Source organism: Macaca nemestrina, chromosome Y, assembly GCF_043159975.1.
Source record: "Macaca nemestrina isolate mMacNem1 chromosome Y, mMacNem.hap1, whole genome shotgun sequence".
NCBI lineage: Eukaryota > Metazoa > Chordata > Mammalia > Primates > Cercopithecidae > Macaca > Macaca nemestrina.
The window spans coordinates 3,561,881-3,578,761 of NC_092146.1; the positions used below are offsets into that span (position 1 = coordinate 3,561,881).

General features: G+C 45.5%; 1 protein-coding gene across 4 annotated transcripts in view; it reads left to right on the forward strand.

Moving 5' to 3' along the window:
• Positions 1-16,881, forward strand: part of LOC139360993 (cAMP-dependent protein kinase catalytic subunit PRKX-like) — a 99,629-nt gene that overhangs the window by 38,583 nt on the left and 44,165 nt on the right. For all 4 annotated transcript variants that reach the window (XM_071089489.1, XM_071089490.1, XM_071089492.1 and 1 more), the window contains exon 3: positions 13,111-13,374. In XM_071089489.1, the coding sequence (XP_070945590.1) occupies positions 13,111-13,374 (264 nt within the window). The remainder of the gene's footprint in view (positions 1-13,110; positions 13,375-16,881) is intronic.

Consider the following 16,881-nt stretch of genomic DNA (forward strand, 5'->3'; position numbering starts at 1 on the left):
ATTATCTGTAATTTTCTTTTATATTATTTTTTTACCTTCATTCCCTTTTTCTTTATATGAAAAGGGAGGTTTAAATTCTTTCTAGAGAATACAATTGTAGCATCTTCTGAATAGAGTTTTATGTTTGATGCCGTGTCTTCCGGTGCCTTAGTCTAAGGAGAACTGCGTAGGTTGGGAAGAGTCCTAGTGATATGTGGAAAAGGGGCCTTACCAGCTTTGGAAGGCAAGAGGTAGGGGGTGAAGATGAAATGGACACCTAAGGAGAATTTTGCAGGAGGAGTAGGGGTTTATTGACTGAAAGGGGTAGGTGGTGGAAAATCATTCTAGACAGGGAGTGACACGGAAGCCATGAGTCACTACGGGGGCAGGAGGGACATAGGGGAGAAATTCAAATCTGGGTTCAGCCAGGAGGTGGACACAGGAATGCAGTGAGCTCAGATGTGTAGAAGACTGCCGTGGGGACTGGGATGTGAGGAAGGACTGGCTCTGGCTCAGCTGTGCATTTGGGCTGCTGGACATTGAGGAAATCCAAGGAGGGAGAGTGCATTCCAATTTGGGAAACTGAGGGCAAAACATCTGCAGGCAACTGTCTCAGAAGAGCGCCTGAGGCAGGGTCCTTGGAGGGAGGAAGCCACAGGTGGACGGAGCCACCTAGGGCTGCTAGGTCCCCTTGTTTAAGGGCTAGTTGCAGTGGAGCCAGGTCGGAAAGTAGAACCGTTCCGGAGCCTTGCGTGGCATAGAGAGATGTTGGAGGAGATGGGATGACGACGGCTTATTTTCTTCTTCTCACGACAAAAGCCCAGCTTTATGGCAGCCTCTGGAGGGAGGAGGACCAACTTCTGTATTAGGCGTCTCCAAATTAGTGAGGCTGATTTTCCTGTTCATTAAAACAAAAGCAAAAGCGAAAAAATCCCTTAGAGGAGAAGCCATCCCCGCAGACCCTGCAAATAAAAGACAGCAGATCAGCTTTGCAGATGGAAGGTGCTGCTGTCAGCTAAAGATGAGGACAGAGCAGCTCAGCCGAGGTCACTGGTGAGGAGGGGGATGGGACTGGGAAACCTCCCTTGTCTCAGTCATTGTCGATGACATTGACCCTTTCTTTATGTTGACTTTCCCCCCCGTTCATAGATGCATAGATTGCACTCTATGCTGGAAAACATTGTTTAAAATTTAATTTTTTTATTTTGCTAACATATATCACATAACATTTTACATTTTACTATTTTAACTTCCTTTTTTTTTTTTTTTTTTTTTTTAAAGAAATGAGTTCTTGCTCTGTTGCCCAGGCCGCAGTGCACTGGTGCAATCATGGCCCACTGCAGCCTCAACCTCCTCAGCCTCCCAAGTAACTGGGACTATGGGTGCGCACTACCATGCCTGGCTAATTTTTAAATTTTCGGTAGAGACAGGGTCTTGCTGTGTTGCACAGGCTGGTCTCCAACTGCCAGGCTCAAGCAGTCCTCCTCCCTCAGGCTCCCAAGTAAAGCTGGGAGTACAGGCACATGCCACCAGGCCCAGTTAATTTTTTAATGTTTGGCAAAGATGTGATCTTGCTTTGTTGCCCAGGCTGTTCTCAAACTCCTGATCTCGTTCAATCCTCCTGCTTTGGCCTCTCAAAGTGCTGAGATTACAGGCATGAGAGTCCATGCCAGCCTCATTTTAACCATTTTTGAAATGGGCAGTTCACGGCCAGCACAGTGGCTCACACCTGTAATCCCAGCACTTTGGGAGGCTGAGGTGGGCAGATCACGAGGTCAGGATATCAAGACCATCCTGGCTAACATGGTGAAACCTCGTCTACTAAAAATACCAAAAATTAGCCAGGCATGGTGGCGGGCACCTATAGTCCCAGCTACTTGGGAGGCTGAGGCAGGTGAATGGTGTGAACCCGGGAATTGAAGCTTGCAGTGAGCCGAGATCGCGCCACTGCACTCCAGCCTGGGCGACAGAGCGAGACTCCATCTCAGGAAAAAGAAAAAAAAAAAGTGTACAGTTCACTACTTGGGAGGCTGAAGCAGGAAGGCAGAGGTTGTAGTGAGCTGAGATTGTGTCGCTGCACTTTATCCTGGGCAATGGAGTAAGACTGTGTCTCAAAAAAAAAAAAAAAAAGCACGGTTTAGTGGCATGGAGCACATTCATGTTTCTATGCAACTGCCCCCCATCCCCATCCATCTCCAGAACTCCTTTTCATCTTCCCCAGCTGAAACTCTGTCCTCATGAGACACGCCCTAGTGCCCCTCCCTCCAGCCCCGCCCTGGCAACCTCCCTTGTACTCTCTGCTCTGTGAATTTGGTGATCTAGGAACCTTATATAGGCAGAATCCTACAGCGTTTGTCCTTTTGTGGCTGGCTTCTTTCAGTTACCGTAATGACCCTCAGATTCCCCCATCCTGTAGAAAGGAATTTCCCTGCTTTCTAAGCCTGGGTAGTAGCCCATCGTGTAGAGGATACAGCATGTTGTGTTTATCCATTCATTCATCCATGGACACTGGGGTGCCTTCCACCTCTTGGCTGTAGTGAATAATGCTGCTCTGAACACCATTCCGCAAATATCTGTTCCATTGCCTGCTTTCAGCTGCTTGGATACATTGTTTTAATTTTGTTGTTGTTTGAGATGGAGTCTCCCTCTGTCACCCAGGATGGAGGGCAGCGGTGCAATCTTGGGTCACTGCACCCTCTGCCTCCTGGGTTCAAGCGATTCTCCCACCTCAGCCTCCTAACTAGCTGCGATTACAGGCATGTACCACCACCCCCAGCTAATTTTGTATTTTCAGTAAATACAGGTTTTCACCTAGTTGACCAGGCTGATCTGGAATTTCTGACCTCAAGTGATCTACCCACCTGGGCCTCCCAAAGTGCTGGGATTACAGGCGTGAGCCACCACCTGGGCCCCTCAAATACATTTTTAGTATTATAATTAGATGCCTTTCCCACTGATGCAGGGCGCCTGTGCAGTGTTTTTAATTATGAATTGTTTTTGAGGCTTGCCTCAAGTTTTCCTTTCTTCCACTCACCCTTCCTCATTGCCAGGTAACTATTTGACAGCCTGGTGTGGGTCCTTCTGTACTTTTCTTTGTGTTAAAAAAGCCCCCACATGCACACACACAAGCACACACACACGTGCACATGCACACACACATATATGCATGCATGCACACACGCACACGTGCCCCATGCAGTTTTGGCCTCATGCCACTAGAGTATGCATCATTTTTGTCTCTTGTTTTCTTGGAGATCCCTCTGGGGTATTTTGAGGAAGAGAAGTTGTAGTATTACTATTGTTGTTGATTTTTAGACATTCAGGGACACACGTGGACATTTGGTACATGGGTGTATCGTGTCATGGTAAGCTTTGGACTTCTAGTGTACCCCTTACCCAAATAATGAACATTGTACCCGATAGGTAATTTCTCGGCCCTCAACCCCTTCCCAACGTTTCCCTTTTGGGAGTCCCTGTATCTGTTATTTCCATTTCTATGTCCATGTGGACCTACTGTTGAGTTCCCACTTTTGAGCGAGACTATGTGGTATTTGACTTTGTGTCTCAGTTATTTTACTTAGGATAGTGGTTTCCAGTTCCATCCCTGTCGTTGCCAAAGACATGATATTATTTTATGTGGCTTTTATATACTACATTTTATAAGCCACATTTTATGTGGCTTTTATATACTAAATTTTCTTTATCCAGTCATCTATTGGAATGGCGGTTATAAAAACTCAAAAAAATCCAGGCATGGTGGCCCATGCCTATAATCCCAGCACTTTGAGAGATCCAGGCAGGAGGATCGCTTGAGCCCAGGAGTTTTAGACCAGCCTGGGCAATATAATGAGACCCTGTCTCTACAGAAAGCTCAAAGAAATAGCGAGGGGTGGTGTTACATGCCTGTAGTCACAGGTCTTCAGGAGGCTGAGGTGGGAGAATTGCTGGAGCTCAGGAGTTGAAGTCTGCAGTGACCTATGATCGCACCGCCGCACTCCATCCTGTGCAACAACAGAGTGAGACCCTATCCAGGAAAAAAACAAAACAATAAGAAAACAACAGATGGTGTGGAAGTGGAGGAAAGGGGCCGTGGATGTGCTGCTGGTGCGGAGGAGGCCTTCCAGTGCATGCGGCAGGGGGGGTGACCTCACTTTCTCCTCGAGAGGAGCTCCTGTGCAAGGCAGAGTTGCAGAGGATGGGAGGGTGGATGTGACCCTAGGAGCAAGGCTGTGTGCCTGTGGGCACGCACTTCCTGGTGACGTTTCCTTGGACCCTGCAGTGGGAAACAGGAGCGCCTCTGCCCTCTCATTCCTCTTGCTCTGTATTTGCATTCGCTATCTTGCTGGTCTCCAGATTCCCAAGCGCTGCTGCCAACCCACGCCTTCAGCCTGCCAAGCTACACGTGTGTGCCCACTTCACCATTCCCTGAGCCTTCTGCTCAGATACCTCTCACCAAAAATAAGTTCCTGCTCTTCCTCCTTGCCCCTCAGCCCTAGTCAGTTCCTCATTTGCACTTCCCCATTTCGGAAGCGGTCCTTCCAGCTCTTGGGGCCCACCTAGGAACCATTTTTTTATTTCTTTCACTTTGTATTCACACTAATCCTGAGTCCTGTCCTTTTCTTTTCTTTTCTTTTTAAAGAGATGTAATCTTGCTCTGTCATCGAGTCTGAAGTGCAATGGTGCAGTCATGGCTGACTGTATTCTTGACATCCTGGACTCAAGGGATCCTCCCACCTCAGCCTCCCAAGAAACTGGGACCACAAGTACACACCACTATGCCCAGGGAATTAACATTTTTTTGTGTGTGAACAGGATCTCATTATGTTGCTCAGGCTAGTCTCAAACTTGTGGTTTCAAGCGGTTCCCCTGCCTAAGTAGCTAGGATTACAGGTGCACACCACCATGCCTTGCCCCTTTCCAACTCTAAAACCCATCTCCAGAGCCCATCCACGTCAATGCTGTCTTCACAGAAGCCACCATAGCTTATCTAGATGCCCTCCCCTGCTCTCCATTGATCTCCCATCTCTGCTGGACTCACCCCTTCCTCCCGTATCAGCCCAAACCTTTCTAATGTGAAAATAGGCAGGGCGCGGTGGCTCATGCCTGTAATCTCACCACTGTCAGAGGCTGAGGCGAGAGGATTGCTTGAGGCCAGGAGTTTGAGACCAACCTGGGCATTTTAGTGAGACCCCATCTCTAATTTTTTTTTTTGTGAAGACAGGGCCTTTCTCTGTTGCCCAGGATGGAGTGCAGTGGTGTCTTCATAGTTCACTGTAGCCTCATTCTCCTGGGCTCAAGTGATCCTGCCACCTCCCATGTAGCTGGGACTATAGCACCAGTACCACCAAACCTGGCTAATTTTTAAATTTTGGGAGTCTTGCTATGTTGTACAGGCTGATTTTGAACTCTTGAACACAAGTGATTTTCCTACCTCAGTCTCTGAAGTAGCTAGAAGTACAGGTACACACCACCATGCCTACCTAATTTTTAATTTTTTTGTAGAGACGTGGTCTTGATTTGTGCCTAGGCTGGTTTTGAGCTCCTGGGCTCAAGTGGTCTGCCACCTTGGCCCCACAAAGTGTTGGGGCATTTTGGCCTCCAACCTTCTTTTATGTCCCTCCGCAGTCTTCCTTTGGCCTTTATCTGTGGGGACAGAGATGCCTTCTGCCTCCCTGTCTCCACCTTCTACCTGGCCTTGCAAGACTCCCTGCAGCCATCCTTCCAAGTTTACTGTGTAATGTCTGTTCCTCATTAAGCCTGAAGAGCTCATGACAGTCACAAGATCTGCCCTTCCTGAGGACATTATGTACCGAGGACATTGCTTGGCACATAAGGGGCCCTTGTCCAAAACATCTGGAAACCAATAAAGAATGTGGCTGTTGAGTAACTGATTAATGTGTTGACGAATTCATTGATTCCTGAGGCTAGTACTTACCGTAAGGGTTAGATCTTGAACATGCTTCTCATATCCGTTGTGACAAACCCTGTTATCTTCTATTGCTTTTGAACTTTTATAGACTTGATGTTGGGGGCAGAGTCCCGCAGTTAACTGGAATCATTGAACTGATGCATCGGCTTCTAATTTTCTAAACTCAGATGTGAAATTACCTGTGGTCACTAAACTCCGTCCCATTCCATAGTCCCTGCACATGATGACTTAAGTTGTGTAAATGATTTTTGGAGATAGTAAAGTCAGCATCTCTTTTAACATTTTGTTCCTTATCTTTAGTGATACCCAGCTCTGTACAAATTCTGTCCACGTAAGCAGTCTTTTTTTTTTTTTCAGATAGGGTCTTGCTGTGTCACTGAGGCTGGAGTACAGAGGTTCAGTCATAGTTCACTGCAGCCTTCTACTCCTGGGCTCAGGCTGTCTTCCCACCTCAGCCTCTTAAGTACCTGGGACTACAGGCATGCACAACCACACCTGCCTAATCTTTTTATTTTTTTCCGGAAACAGAGTCTCCCTATGTTGCCCAGGCTAGTCTCAAACTTCTTAGTCTCAAGTGATTCTCCTGCCTCAGCCTTCCAAAGTGCTGGGATTACAGGTGTGAGCCACCACACTCGTCTGCAAAGTCTTACTGATAAAAGATTTGAAGGAAGGATGTCTCAGAGAACTTTTGTTTTTCTTCTAATATTTATTTAATCTTACTGAGCTGGGGAAAGGCAAGGGAATCCCAGTTTTCCAGATTTTTTTCCTTATAGGAATATGTTCTTACTTGGCTACCTCTCTTTATAAACTGTTACTTCTTAAAGATGCTGAAGGGTGATCCCGCATTAGTGTATAGGTAAAAATGATGTGTTCACTTCATATATACTGATTAGATGATGTTGTTAAATCTTGTAGTTTGTTGATGTTGATTTTACCAAGACACTTGTGGAACAAATATATTTTCATACAACCTTACACATCTCAGTAGTTTTCCCCACTCATGCAGTAACTTTTTCTCCCCTGCTTTCCCTCCTCCTTTCCCCACCTCTTCTTCCCTCCCCTTGTCCCCTCTTCCCTTCCCTCCTCTTCTTATTTGATACAAAGCCCTAACTCTCTTCCTCTACAGATCATCCTACCTGTGGTTGAAATTGCAACTTCCAGCTGGGCGCAGTGGCTCAAGCCTGTAATCCCAGCACTTTGGGAGGCCGAGACGGGCGGATCACGAGGTCAGGAGATCGAGACCATCCTGGCTAACATGGTGAAACCCCGTCTCTACTAAAAAAATACAAAAAACTAGCCGGGCGCGGTGGCGGGCGCCTGTAGTCCCAACTACTTGGGAGGCTGAGGCAGGAGAATGGCATGAACCCGGGAGGCGGAGCTTGCAGTGAGCTGAGATCCAGCCACTGCACTCCAGCCTGGGCGGCAGAGCGAGACTCTGTCTCAAAAAAAAAAAAAAAAAAAAAAAAAGGAATTGCAACTTCCACTGCAAGCCAGGTGACCGAACCTGAGATCTTTGTATTGTCAGGGCTTGCGTATTGTACATGCCTGCTAAATCCTGAAAGTTCTTTCATTCCTCCCTTCTAACCTACCCAAATCCTTCTAATCTCCCACTATGGTTAATTATCTCTGATGCTCCTGAAGGGTGACCTTCATTCATTTATCTCTGATGCTCCTGAAGGATTCTCCTACATTGTGACAAGGTGATGCATTGTTCCTAAGAGGATCTGTGCAGATTATTATCCCAGACTGGGGTAGATGGGGGAGGATAGAGGATATATCCAAAGAATGTGTTGATGTTTTGCAAACTAATTGACAGGAGAGAGAGAGAGAGACTTTCAGGATTTAGCAGGCATATAGAATATGCAAGCCCTGACAATACAAAGATCTCAGGTTCAGTCACCTGGCTTGCAGGGGAAGTTGCAATTTCAACCACGGGTAGGATGATCTGTAGAGGACGAGAATTAGGACTTTGTATCAAATGAGAGAGAGAGAGAATGCATCTTTTTCTTGCATATGTCAGCCATTCTCTTCAACTAAATTAATTGTTGTACACAGTGGTCTTGCTATTGCTTTGACCGTTTTTGTGGCCTGAAGAAATTTAAGAAGTCACTAGCTGATAAAAAGTCACGAGCTGACACAGAAGTTTATTGTAGAAGTTCAGCAGTATGATAGTATTTGGACCTTGGAAAATATTTTGCCATCAGAACAGTGAAATTGTGGTTGTCTTCTAAGCTCATCCACAAAAGTACAGTTTGACTGTCATGCATTTGAGATCCCGTGTGCTTAATCATGAAATAGTACTGAGAGTAACACTCCTGCCCAACCAGTAATGGTGCAGAGCACAACATTAGGTCATTTAGCTAGGAGAAAATGACTTGAGACGTCAACTGTAAGATGAAAGGAGCATGGGTGTGTGGTCGGTCTTTATAACTCCAACAGATTGCTCTGGAAAACAGTCACTACATACCAAATTTTAGCCAGTCGTAGTGCCATGTGCCTGTAATCAGCTACTCAGGAGGCTGAGGCAGTACAATCACGTGAACCCAGGAGGCGGAAGTTGCAGTGAGCCAAGATCATGCCATTGCACTCCAAGCCTGGGCGACGGAGAGAGACTCTGTCTCAAAACAAACAAGCAAACAAACAAAACAAAACAAAAAACCACTCCAACAAATACCTCTCCCTCCCCAGATACTCTTCCTGGATCCCTTTTGCCTCAAGACCCTAAATTTTGAACTTGCTGAGCTGTAAGAAGTCAGTGGAGAGGTAGGACACAGGTGCACAACCTTCAGTAACTGAAGGGAAAAAAACAAAAGAAATTTCTAGTCTGGGTGCGGTGGCTCAAGCCTGTAATCCCAGCACTTTGGGAGGCTGAGACGGGCAGATCACGAGGTCAGGAGATCGAGACCATCCTGGCTAACATGGTGAAACCCCGTCTCTACTAAAAAAAAAAAAAAAAAAATACTAGCCGGGCAAGGTGGCGGGCACCTGTAGTCCCAGCTGCTCGGGAGGCTGAGGCAGGAGAATGGTGTAAACCCGGGAGGTGGAGCTTGCATTGAGCTGAGATCCGGCCACTGCACTCCAGCCTGGGCGACAGAGTGAGACTCCGTCTCCAAAAAAAAAAAAAAAAAGGAAATTTCTAACCCTGAGCTCCCTTCAGCCACCCAGCTGCTGAGGGGCAGGAATCTAGCAGCAAGGAGGACAGAGGAAGGCATTCCTACAGCCTGAATTTGTGGGTCATTAGTCCCCCAACTCCAGCATTGTTGCAGAATCTGCAAATTTTAAAGTGCATTAGGTAATTTTATGTAAGAGGCCTATATTTTGCTAATACATATAAACTCTGTTTATATGTATTGTGTTTAGTCAAATAAATGTTTATTTAAAATTGACAGTAGCATGTTGTTTTATTTATTTATTTTTTTCTTTTAGAGACAGGATCTTGCTGTGTTACCCAGGTTGAAGTGCAGTGATGTTGTGATCATAGCTCATTGCAGCCTCCAATTCCTGGGCTCAAGGGATCCTCCCACCTTAGCCTCCTGAATTGCTGGACGCCACCATGCCTGGCTGATTCTTTTATTGTAGAGATGGGATCTTGCTGTGTTGCTCACGCTGCTGTCGAACACCTGGCCTCAAGTGATCCTCCTGCCTCGGCTTCCCAAAGTGCTGGGATGACAGGCATTGAGCCTCTGTGCCTGGCCTATGATTTTCCTATCATTAATCTCTGTGTCATTGTAAGCTGTCTGCTATGTCTTTGCTTTCATTCTACATTGTTTTGGTGGCATGGCCTGTGCTGACAGACGAGACTGTCTGGTCGACCTTGAGCATCGCTCCGTATCCTCAGGAAAGGTTTCCTGGGCATTGTTTTTGTTTTCTTCATACACCGACTGGCTGCAACTCATTGGAATGACATTGCAAGGGAGCATCCATGATAGTGTCATGATCAGTTGAAACATAACAGTATGTTTCCTGGTCATGGTTAAGGTTGTCCTTTATGCTTCTGATTCTTTTGGGTGCCATCTCCTGGTGGCCCTCTCATGTGCTCATGGAAACACGGGCATGCTGGTGTCTTCTAGGTCTCCAAAAACAAAGCCCAGGTTAGGCACAGTGTCTCACGTCTGTAATCCCAGCAATTTGGGAGAACGAGTTGTGAGGATGACTTCAGCCCTGGAGTTCAAGACCAGCCTGGGCAACACAGTGAGATCCTGTCTGTACAAATAATAATAAAAAAATGAGCCAGATGTGGTGGCATGCACCTGTAGTGCCAGTTATGAGGCTGAGGTGGGAGGATTGCTTGAGCCCAGGAAGTTGAAGCTGCATGAGTCATGATTGTACCATCTGTCAGCCTGGTGGACAGAATAAGAACCTGTTTCAAAAACAAACAACACCCCAAACAAAATCCCAAAGCCCTTGGTTCCAAATCTGCCTCATTTTCCCCCACCTCTTCTTTAGGCACAAACCTTCTTTCATTATCTGTGCAAATTGTACTTATATTTGTGCTGAGATGTTGAATGCACAGACGCACCTCAGTATCTTCTGTACCTACTTTCATCCCTACCTCTTCCTCTTCCTTGATCTCTCTTTGCTGCATTTTCTTCCACTGATCAACACCTTTGTAAGAAGGCACCTCGGGCAAGCTCCCACAAGCAAGTGCTTAGGAATACCTCCTTTGGGGCTTTTTAAAAGGGCTATCTTTTCCCAGCAGGTTTGGGATGCAGTCTGCTAGTTTATTGTTAATTCCCAAGCTTAGTGATAGTTCCAGGTTACTGAATCGGGTGTGATCTCTGAAGATCTGTGTGTTGTTGGTTAGTAGGTTAGGGCTGCCATAACAAAGTAGCATAGATTGGGTGGATTAAACAACAGTGGTTTATTTTTTTACCATTCTTGAAGCTAGAATTTTGAAAAGAATATTAACATGTGAGACCATCATATTTACTCTTCATTCATGCCAAGACAATCAGACATTTACCCATGTCCCAGGAGACACATATCTTAACATCTGCTGTTGTCTGAAAGCATCTCTCAAATTCATATAATGAGACAGTAACCCCAAAAGCTATGGAATTAAAAGATGGAGCATTGGGGGGAAGCAATTAGATCGTGAGGGTGAAGCCAATGAAGAGGACCAGTGTCCTTGGTGAAGGGGCCCAGGGGAGCCCGTTCCCCCTGGGTCCATGGGAGGACGTCACGAGAAGCGCTCTTCCCTCAGGAATGGGCCCTTACCACGCAGTTCATCAGCGGGCGCCCTGGACTTCCAGCCTCCAGAACTGAGAATAATACATGTTTCTTGTTTGTAAGGCCTCCTAGTATATGGTATTTTTGTGATAGCAGCCAGAATGTACTAAGATAACATGTATGTAAAATCTATGCAACTTGTGCTTTAAAATCCATCTGTATGCTTCTCCCAGTATCTGGTTATACACCTGTCTTAACATCTACACACATCTTAGCATCTACCTATACTGATGAATTACACCTATCTGTATACATTAGCACCTGTCTGTACCCAGAGTCACATCTACAGATATGCAGATCCTAACATCTGTCTGTATACGCACCTTAGCATCTATCACATATATTAGCATCTGTGGACCTTGAGAGCTTGTTTGGCATTTCTAGCAGGGGAGCGCAGCTACTCGTATACCCTTGACCGAAGACTAGTCCTCCTCTATTGGGGATGGTCATACTCTTTGACTGAACAGGCATGTTTGGGAGGGATGCACACAGAGCCATGAAGGAGGAAGAGGACAACCGCCTAGCCAGTCAGATCAGCTGAATCAACCTTGGCAATCAGTGATGAGCAGACGTCGCAGCCAGATTGCCCTCACATCCATATATTAGCATCTGTCTGTACCCATATCCTAACATGTGTCTACACACACAGAGTGACACCAGTATACATCCATCTACACCCATATCCTAACGTTTCTCTATACCTCTGTTAATATCTATCTATGTTCATAGTCTAACATCTGTCTTTATGTGTATATTAACGTCTGTCTATAACCATATCCTAGTATGTGTCTACACCCACAGAGCAACACCAGTCTACTTCCGCCTCCACCCATATCCTAATGTCTCTCTATACCTCTGTTAATATCTATGTTTGCAGTCTAACATCGGTCTTTACATGTATATTAACATCTGTCTACATGCATATCCTAGCATCTGTCTATACCCATATTATAAATCTGTTTCCTCCTATATGTTAACATCTCTCTACACCCATATTCTAACATTTGTATCTATCTATATTATAACACCTATCTACATCTATATCCTAACATCTATCTCTACCTACATATTAACATCTGTCTGCACCTATATTCTAACATTATCTATATCCATATTCTAATATTTGTCTACACCCATATATTAACATATGTCTACAGCCATGTCCTAACATCTGTAGCCATATGTTAACATTTATCTACACCTATATCCTAACATCCATCTACACCTATGTGGTAACACCTGGTTATATGCATCTACACCCATATCCTAAAATCTCTCTATGCCTACATATTAACATCTGTCTACACCTGTATTCAACATTTATCTATATCCGTATTGTAATATCTTATCTATACCCGTATAATTAATATCCATCTACACCTGTATCCTAACACCTATCTGTAACTACATATTAACATCTTTATATATCTGTATGCTAACATATATCTATATCCATATTCTATACCATATTGTAACACTGTTTACACCCATATATTAGCACCCATCTGCACCCATATACTAATGTCTGTCTCTGAGCACATAGTAATATCTATGTGTAGATGCATTCTAACACCTATCTGTACCCATATGTAAGGACAGATGTCTTTACCCATATGCTCATACCTGTGTGCTCCATGTCCCAGCATCTGTCCCCAGCTATTACTGCCTGTCTGCACACACATTTTGGCATCTAACTGCATCTGTACCCCAACACCTAGCGTACGACATATCCCGTCCCCTCCTGAGGCAGGGCCCTGAGTGTGTGCTGATGCCTAGCTCATGGCGTACTCCCGCCCTGCCGTGGTAGGGCCCTGAGCGTGTACTGACACCTAGCTGACGGTATATCCCCTCCCTTCCTGTGGCAGGGCCCTGAGTGTGTGCTGACACCTAGCTGCATCTGTACCCCAACACCTAGCTGACAATGTACCCCTGCCCTGCCCTGGCAGGGCCCTGAGCGTGTGCTGTCCCCGCAGGTTCTGGACGTGGCATGACGAGCGCTTCCTCTACATGCTCATGGAGTACGTGCCGGGCGGGGAGCTCTTCAGCTACCTGCGCAACCGGGGGCGCTTCTCCAGCACCACGGGGCTCTTCTACTCTGCGGAGATCATCTGTGCCATCGAGTACCTGCACTTCAAGGAGATCGTCTACAGAGACTTGAAGCCGGAGAACATCCTGCTGGATAGGGATGGCCACATCAAGCTCACAGACTTTGGATTTGCCAAGAAGCTGGTAGACAGGTAAGAGGAATGTGAGCTCAGACGGGATCTACGCTGCTTGGCAATAAGAAAGATCGTGGTAGTTGTGGCAGGTCAGCAGGGAAAGACTGGGAACCAGAGTTTAACTTTCATGTGTGGGAGACACTTGCAGCCAGGGATGAGAGAGCCAGGTTGACCTTGTTTGAGTGGGCTGTGATTGCTGGCAACTTCAATTGGACTGGAGGCCATTATCCTAAGTGAAGTAACTCAGAAATGGAAAACCAAATAGGATGTGTTCTTATAGGTGGGAGTTAAGCTGTGGGTGTGCAGGGCATACAGAGGAGTGTAATAGACACTGGAGAATCAGAAGTGGGAAGGGTGGGAGGAGCCAGTTACAGAGGTAATTTCCTGATGACAGATTGAGGAGGCAGTTGTATCTGTGTGTGTGTGTGTGTGTGTTTTTTGTTTGTTTGTTTGTTTTTAAACAAAACAGTCTGGGAACCCTCCGTGTTGCAATTATTCTCACTTTTCCCCTGACAAAACTGACAAGAACTGTCTATACTCTCCTACTCCCAAGTTCCCATTAATTACTGTTTTACTGCCTCAGAATGATGCCTTGAGGGATGAGGTGTGGAGTTTTGGTGAAGTGTTGAAGTTGGCAGGAAAAACCTGTTATTGCCAAATTTGGTGACAGTGACTTCATTTTACTGTGTCAGAATAATGAAGAGTGAATTTCAGTAAAGTATTTAAATTACCAGGAAAGACTGAAGATGGATATAGTAAGAAATGAGATTTGATCAAAAGCAAGACATAGGTTGGGCGTGATGAATGCAGCATTTTGGGAGGCTGAAGCAGGAGGATCACTTGAGCCCAGGAGTTCAAGACCAGCTTGTGCAACATAGCAAGACTCCCTCTCTACAAAAAATGAGCCAGGTATAACTATAGTCCTAGCTATTTGGGAGGCTGAGGTGGCAGGATGGGAAGTTGGGGCTATGGTGAGCTGTGATTGCACCATTGCACTCCAGCCGGGATGACAGAGTGAGACTCCATCTCAAAAAAATAAAAAATAAAAAAGGCAAGATGTGTTCCTATCAAGATTTTGATACCATCCTCATTAATTAAAGAGTTTGATAAAAGCAAAAAAGGAAGAAGAGAGATGTGGAGTCTGTTTGCAGTTGGTGGTGTTACTTTCCCTTGAGCCCTGTTTAATTTTGCTGTACTTCGTACTAGGAAGTGTGTATTACTGTGCCGAGGTTGGTGACAGGCACCCTTCTCCCTGCTGGTCAGTGGTGTCTAGGAGCCATTGTCACAGAGGAAACCCCTCCCAGTGCCTGGGCTGGCTATTGGAAGCTGTCCCATGCTTGCAGACGTGCACCTTCTCCCTTCACGGGCCTGAAATTCTCAACTGTTTGTTTCCATCAGGCAGTTCTAGGAACTGTGATTGTGTCCCCATAAAAAACAACAATGATGAAAAATTTTCCTTTTTCTGAAAAACCCCCACACCCCACTTCTTGATTGTAACCCATGATCCTACAAGAAAAGGTGTGTAGTATTTTCCCTGTGAGTACTGACTAGCATCTATTTCCTGCATTATCAAACCTAGAGAAAACACTGTCTCATACTTTTCTGATAAAAAGGAAAAACATGCATTTGTTTCTGAAATCAAGAGTAAAAGCTCTCATCAGCTGTCCATATTCTTCCTGAGCCCCACTGTGCCCATTAGGTGAGTGACATGCTCACCACGTCATACACAAAGCCGTGAGGAGAGACAGAGAGTGAGGCTGGTGATGCCACATGTTAGGACGTAAAGGGACTGGACTGAAACTCAACTTAGAGATGTCATCCATTTCTCTCTCTTTTTCTCTTTTTATTGTGGTAAAATGCCTTTAAAATGTACCATAGTAACTGTCTTTGTTTATTTACATTTAAAAAATTTTTTGAAACACGGTCTTGCTCTCTCAGCCAGGCTGGAGTACAGTGGTGCAATCACAGCTCACTGTAGCCTCCAACTCCTGGGTTGAAATAATCCTGTTGCCTCAGCCTCCTGAGTACCTGGGACTAGAGGTGTGAACCACTAGGCCAGGCTAATTTTTAAATATTTTTGTACAGACAGGGTCTTGCTGTGTTGCCCAGGCTGGTCTGGAACCCTGAAGCTCAAGTGATCCTCCTACCTTGGCCTCACAAAGTGTTGAAATTATAGGCTTGAGCCATTGTACCCAGCACATTTGAACCATCTTAATGTGCACAATCCTGTGGTATTTATTGCATTTATCATGTCGTGCAACCATCACCTTTCTCTAGTTCCAGAACATTTCGTCATCCCAAAAGAGAACCTGTACCCGTTAAGCAATTATTCCCCATCCTAAGCCAGGATGATCTCTTTTTAACTTGACTGCAGCTACAAAGATCCTGTTTGCACATGAGGTCCCACTCACAAATACTGGGGTTTAGGACTTTTTGGGGTGCACAGTTCAACCAATGCAGGTGTGGCGGAAGGTGTGGGCATTCAGAACACAGGAGTTATTGGATATCTATACTTCACAGAGAATCCTATCCTTAGCTCTGTTTCTGCTTCATTAAAATGGCCTCCTCCCTCCCCTCCCCCAGCCATAATGAAACTAAGAACAGTGAGAAAACAGAACAGCAGGTGTCACCTTCCTTCTACCCAAAAGACAGGTGAGCAAAAGGAGATAGGAACAGGGAAGTGGATAATTCACTGCCCAGACCAGTGGTGTCGACATAACTCTCAGACTGTCTCATCTCATACTCACGCAGTCGACATCTCTCTATAGCAGTGTATGTCTCTTTGTACATCTAGTGAGGCATTGGGGTTTTTGCAGGAAGGAGTGACTCTAATGGGGCCAAAGTCTTCCTGAGGCAAGTTAGAACCTGGAAACTTACACAACCTTAGCTGTGTGTCCTTACCCTAACATGGAGCCAAAAAGAGCCTCATCTTTCAAAAGGTAAGTGGAAGTTGCAGCTAATGCCTATAGGATGACTTCTGGCCACCTCTGCTTGGGCTTCATGTCAGCTAAGTTCTGTGCTTTTGGCTACATTCAGGCAATTTTGGATGGACTCGCCAGGTGAAAATACAAAATTAGTAGGCCAATAAGTCAGTTGTCTTGTAGAGTAACAGAAGTGTTGTGCATCGAATCAACTAGGGTATACTTGGAGTTGTTTCTGCTGGGAGGGGCAGGGGAGAGGACATTTCTAAAATAGTGTGCATTGTACTTTCCATTTGTAGATTTAAGTCTAATGGGTGAGAAGCACTTAATAGGACCACAAGGCGATCTTTGTTCCATGCTTAGATCTAGTGTGCAGAGACCTGCACATAAAGTAAGCCTCTTCCCATATTCCTCCATGGGAAGGTAACTTAATTTCTCTCCTTGTCTTCTTTGTTGACTTGTATCTGCCAGAGCCTGCAGTAATTTTTGTTTTTTTTTTTCTTTGAGACAGGGTCTTGCTGTGTTGTCCAGTCTGTAGTGCAGTGGCACTGTCATGCTCCCTGCAGCCTTGAACTCCTGGGTTCAAGTGATCCTGTCATCTCAG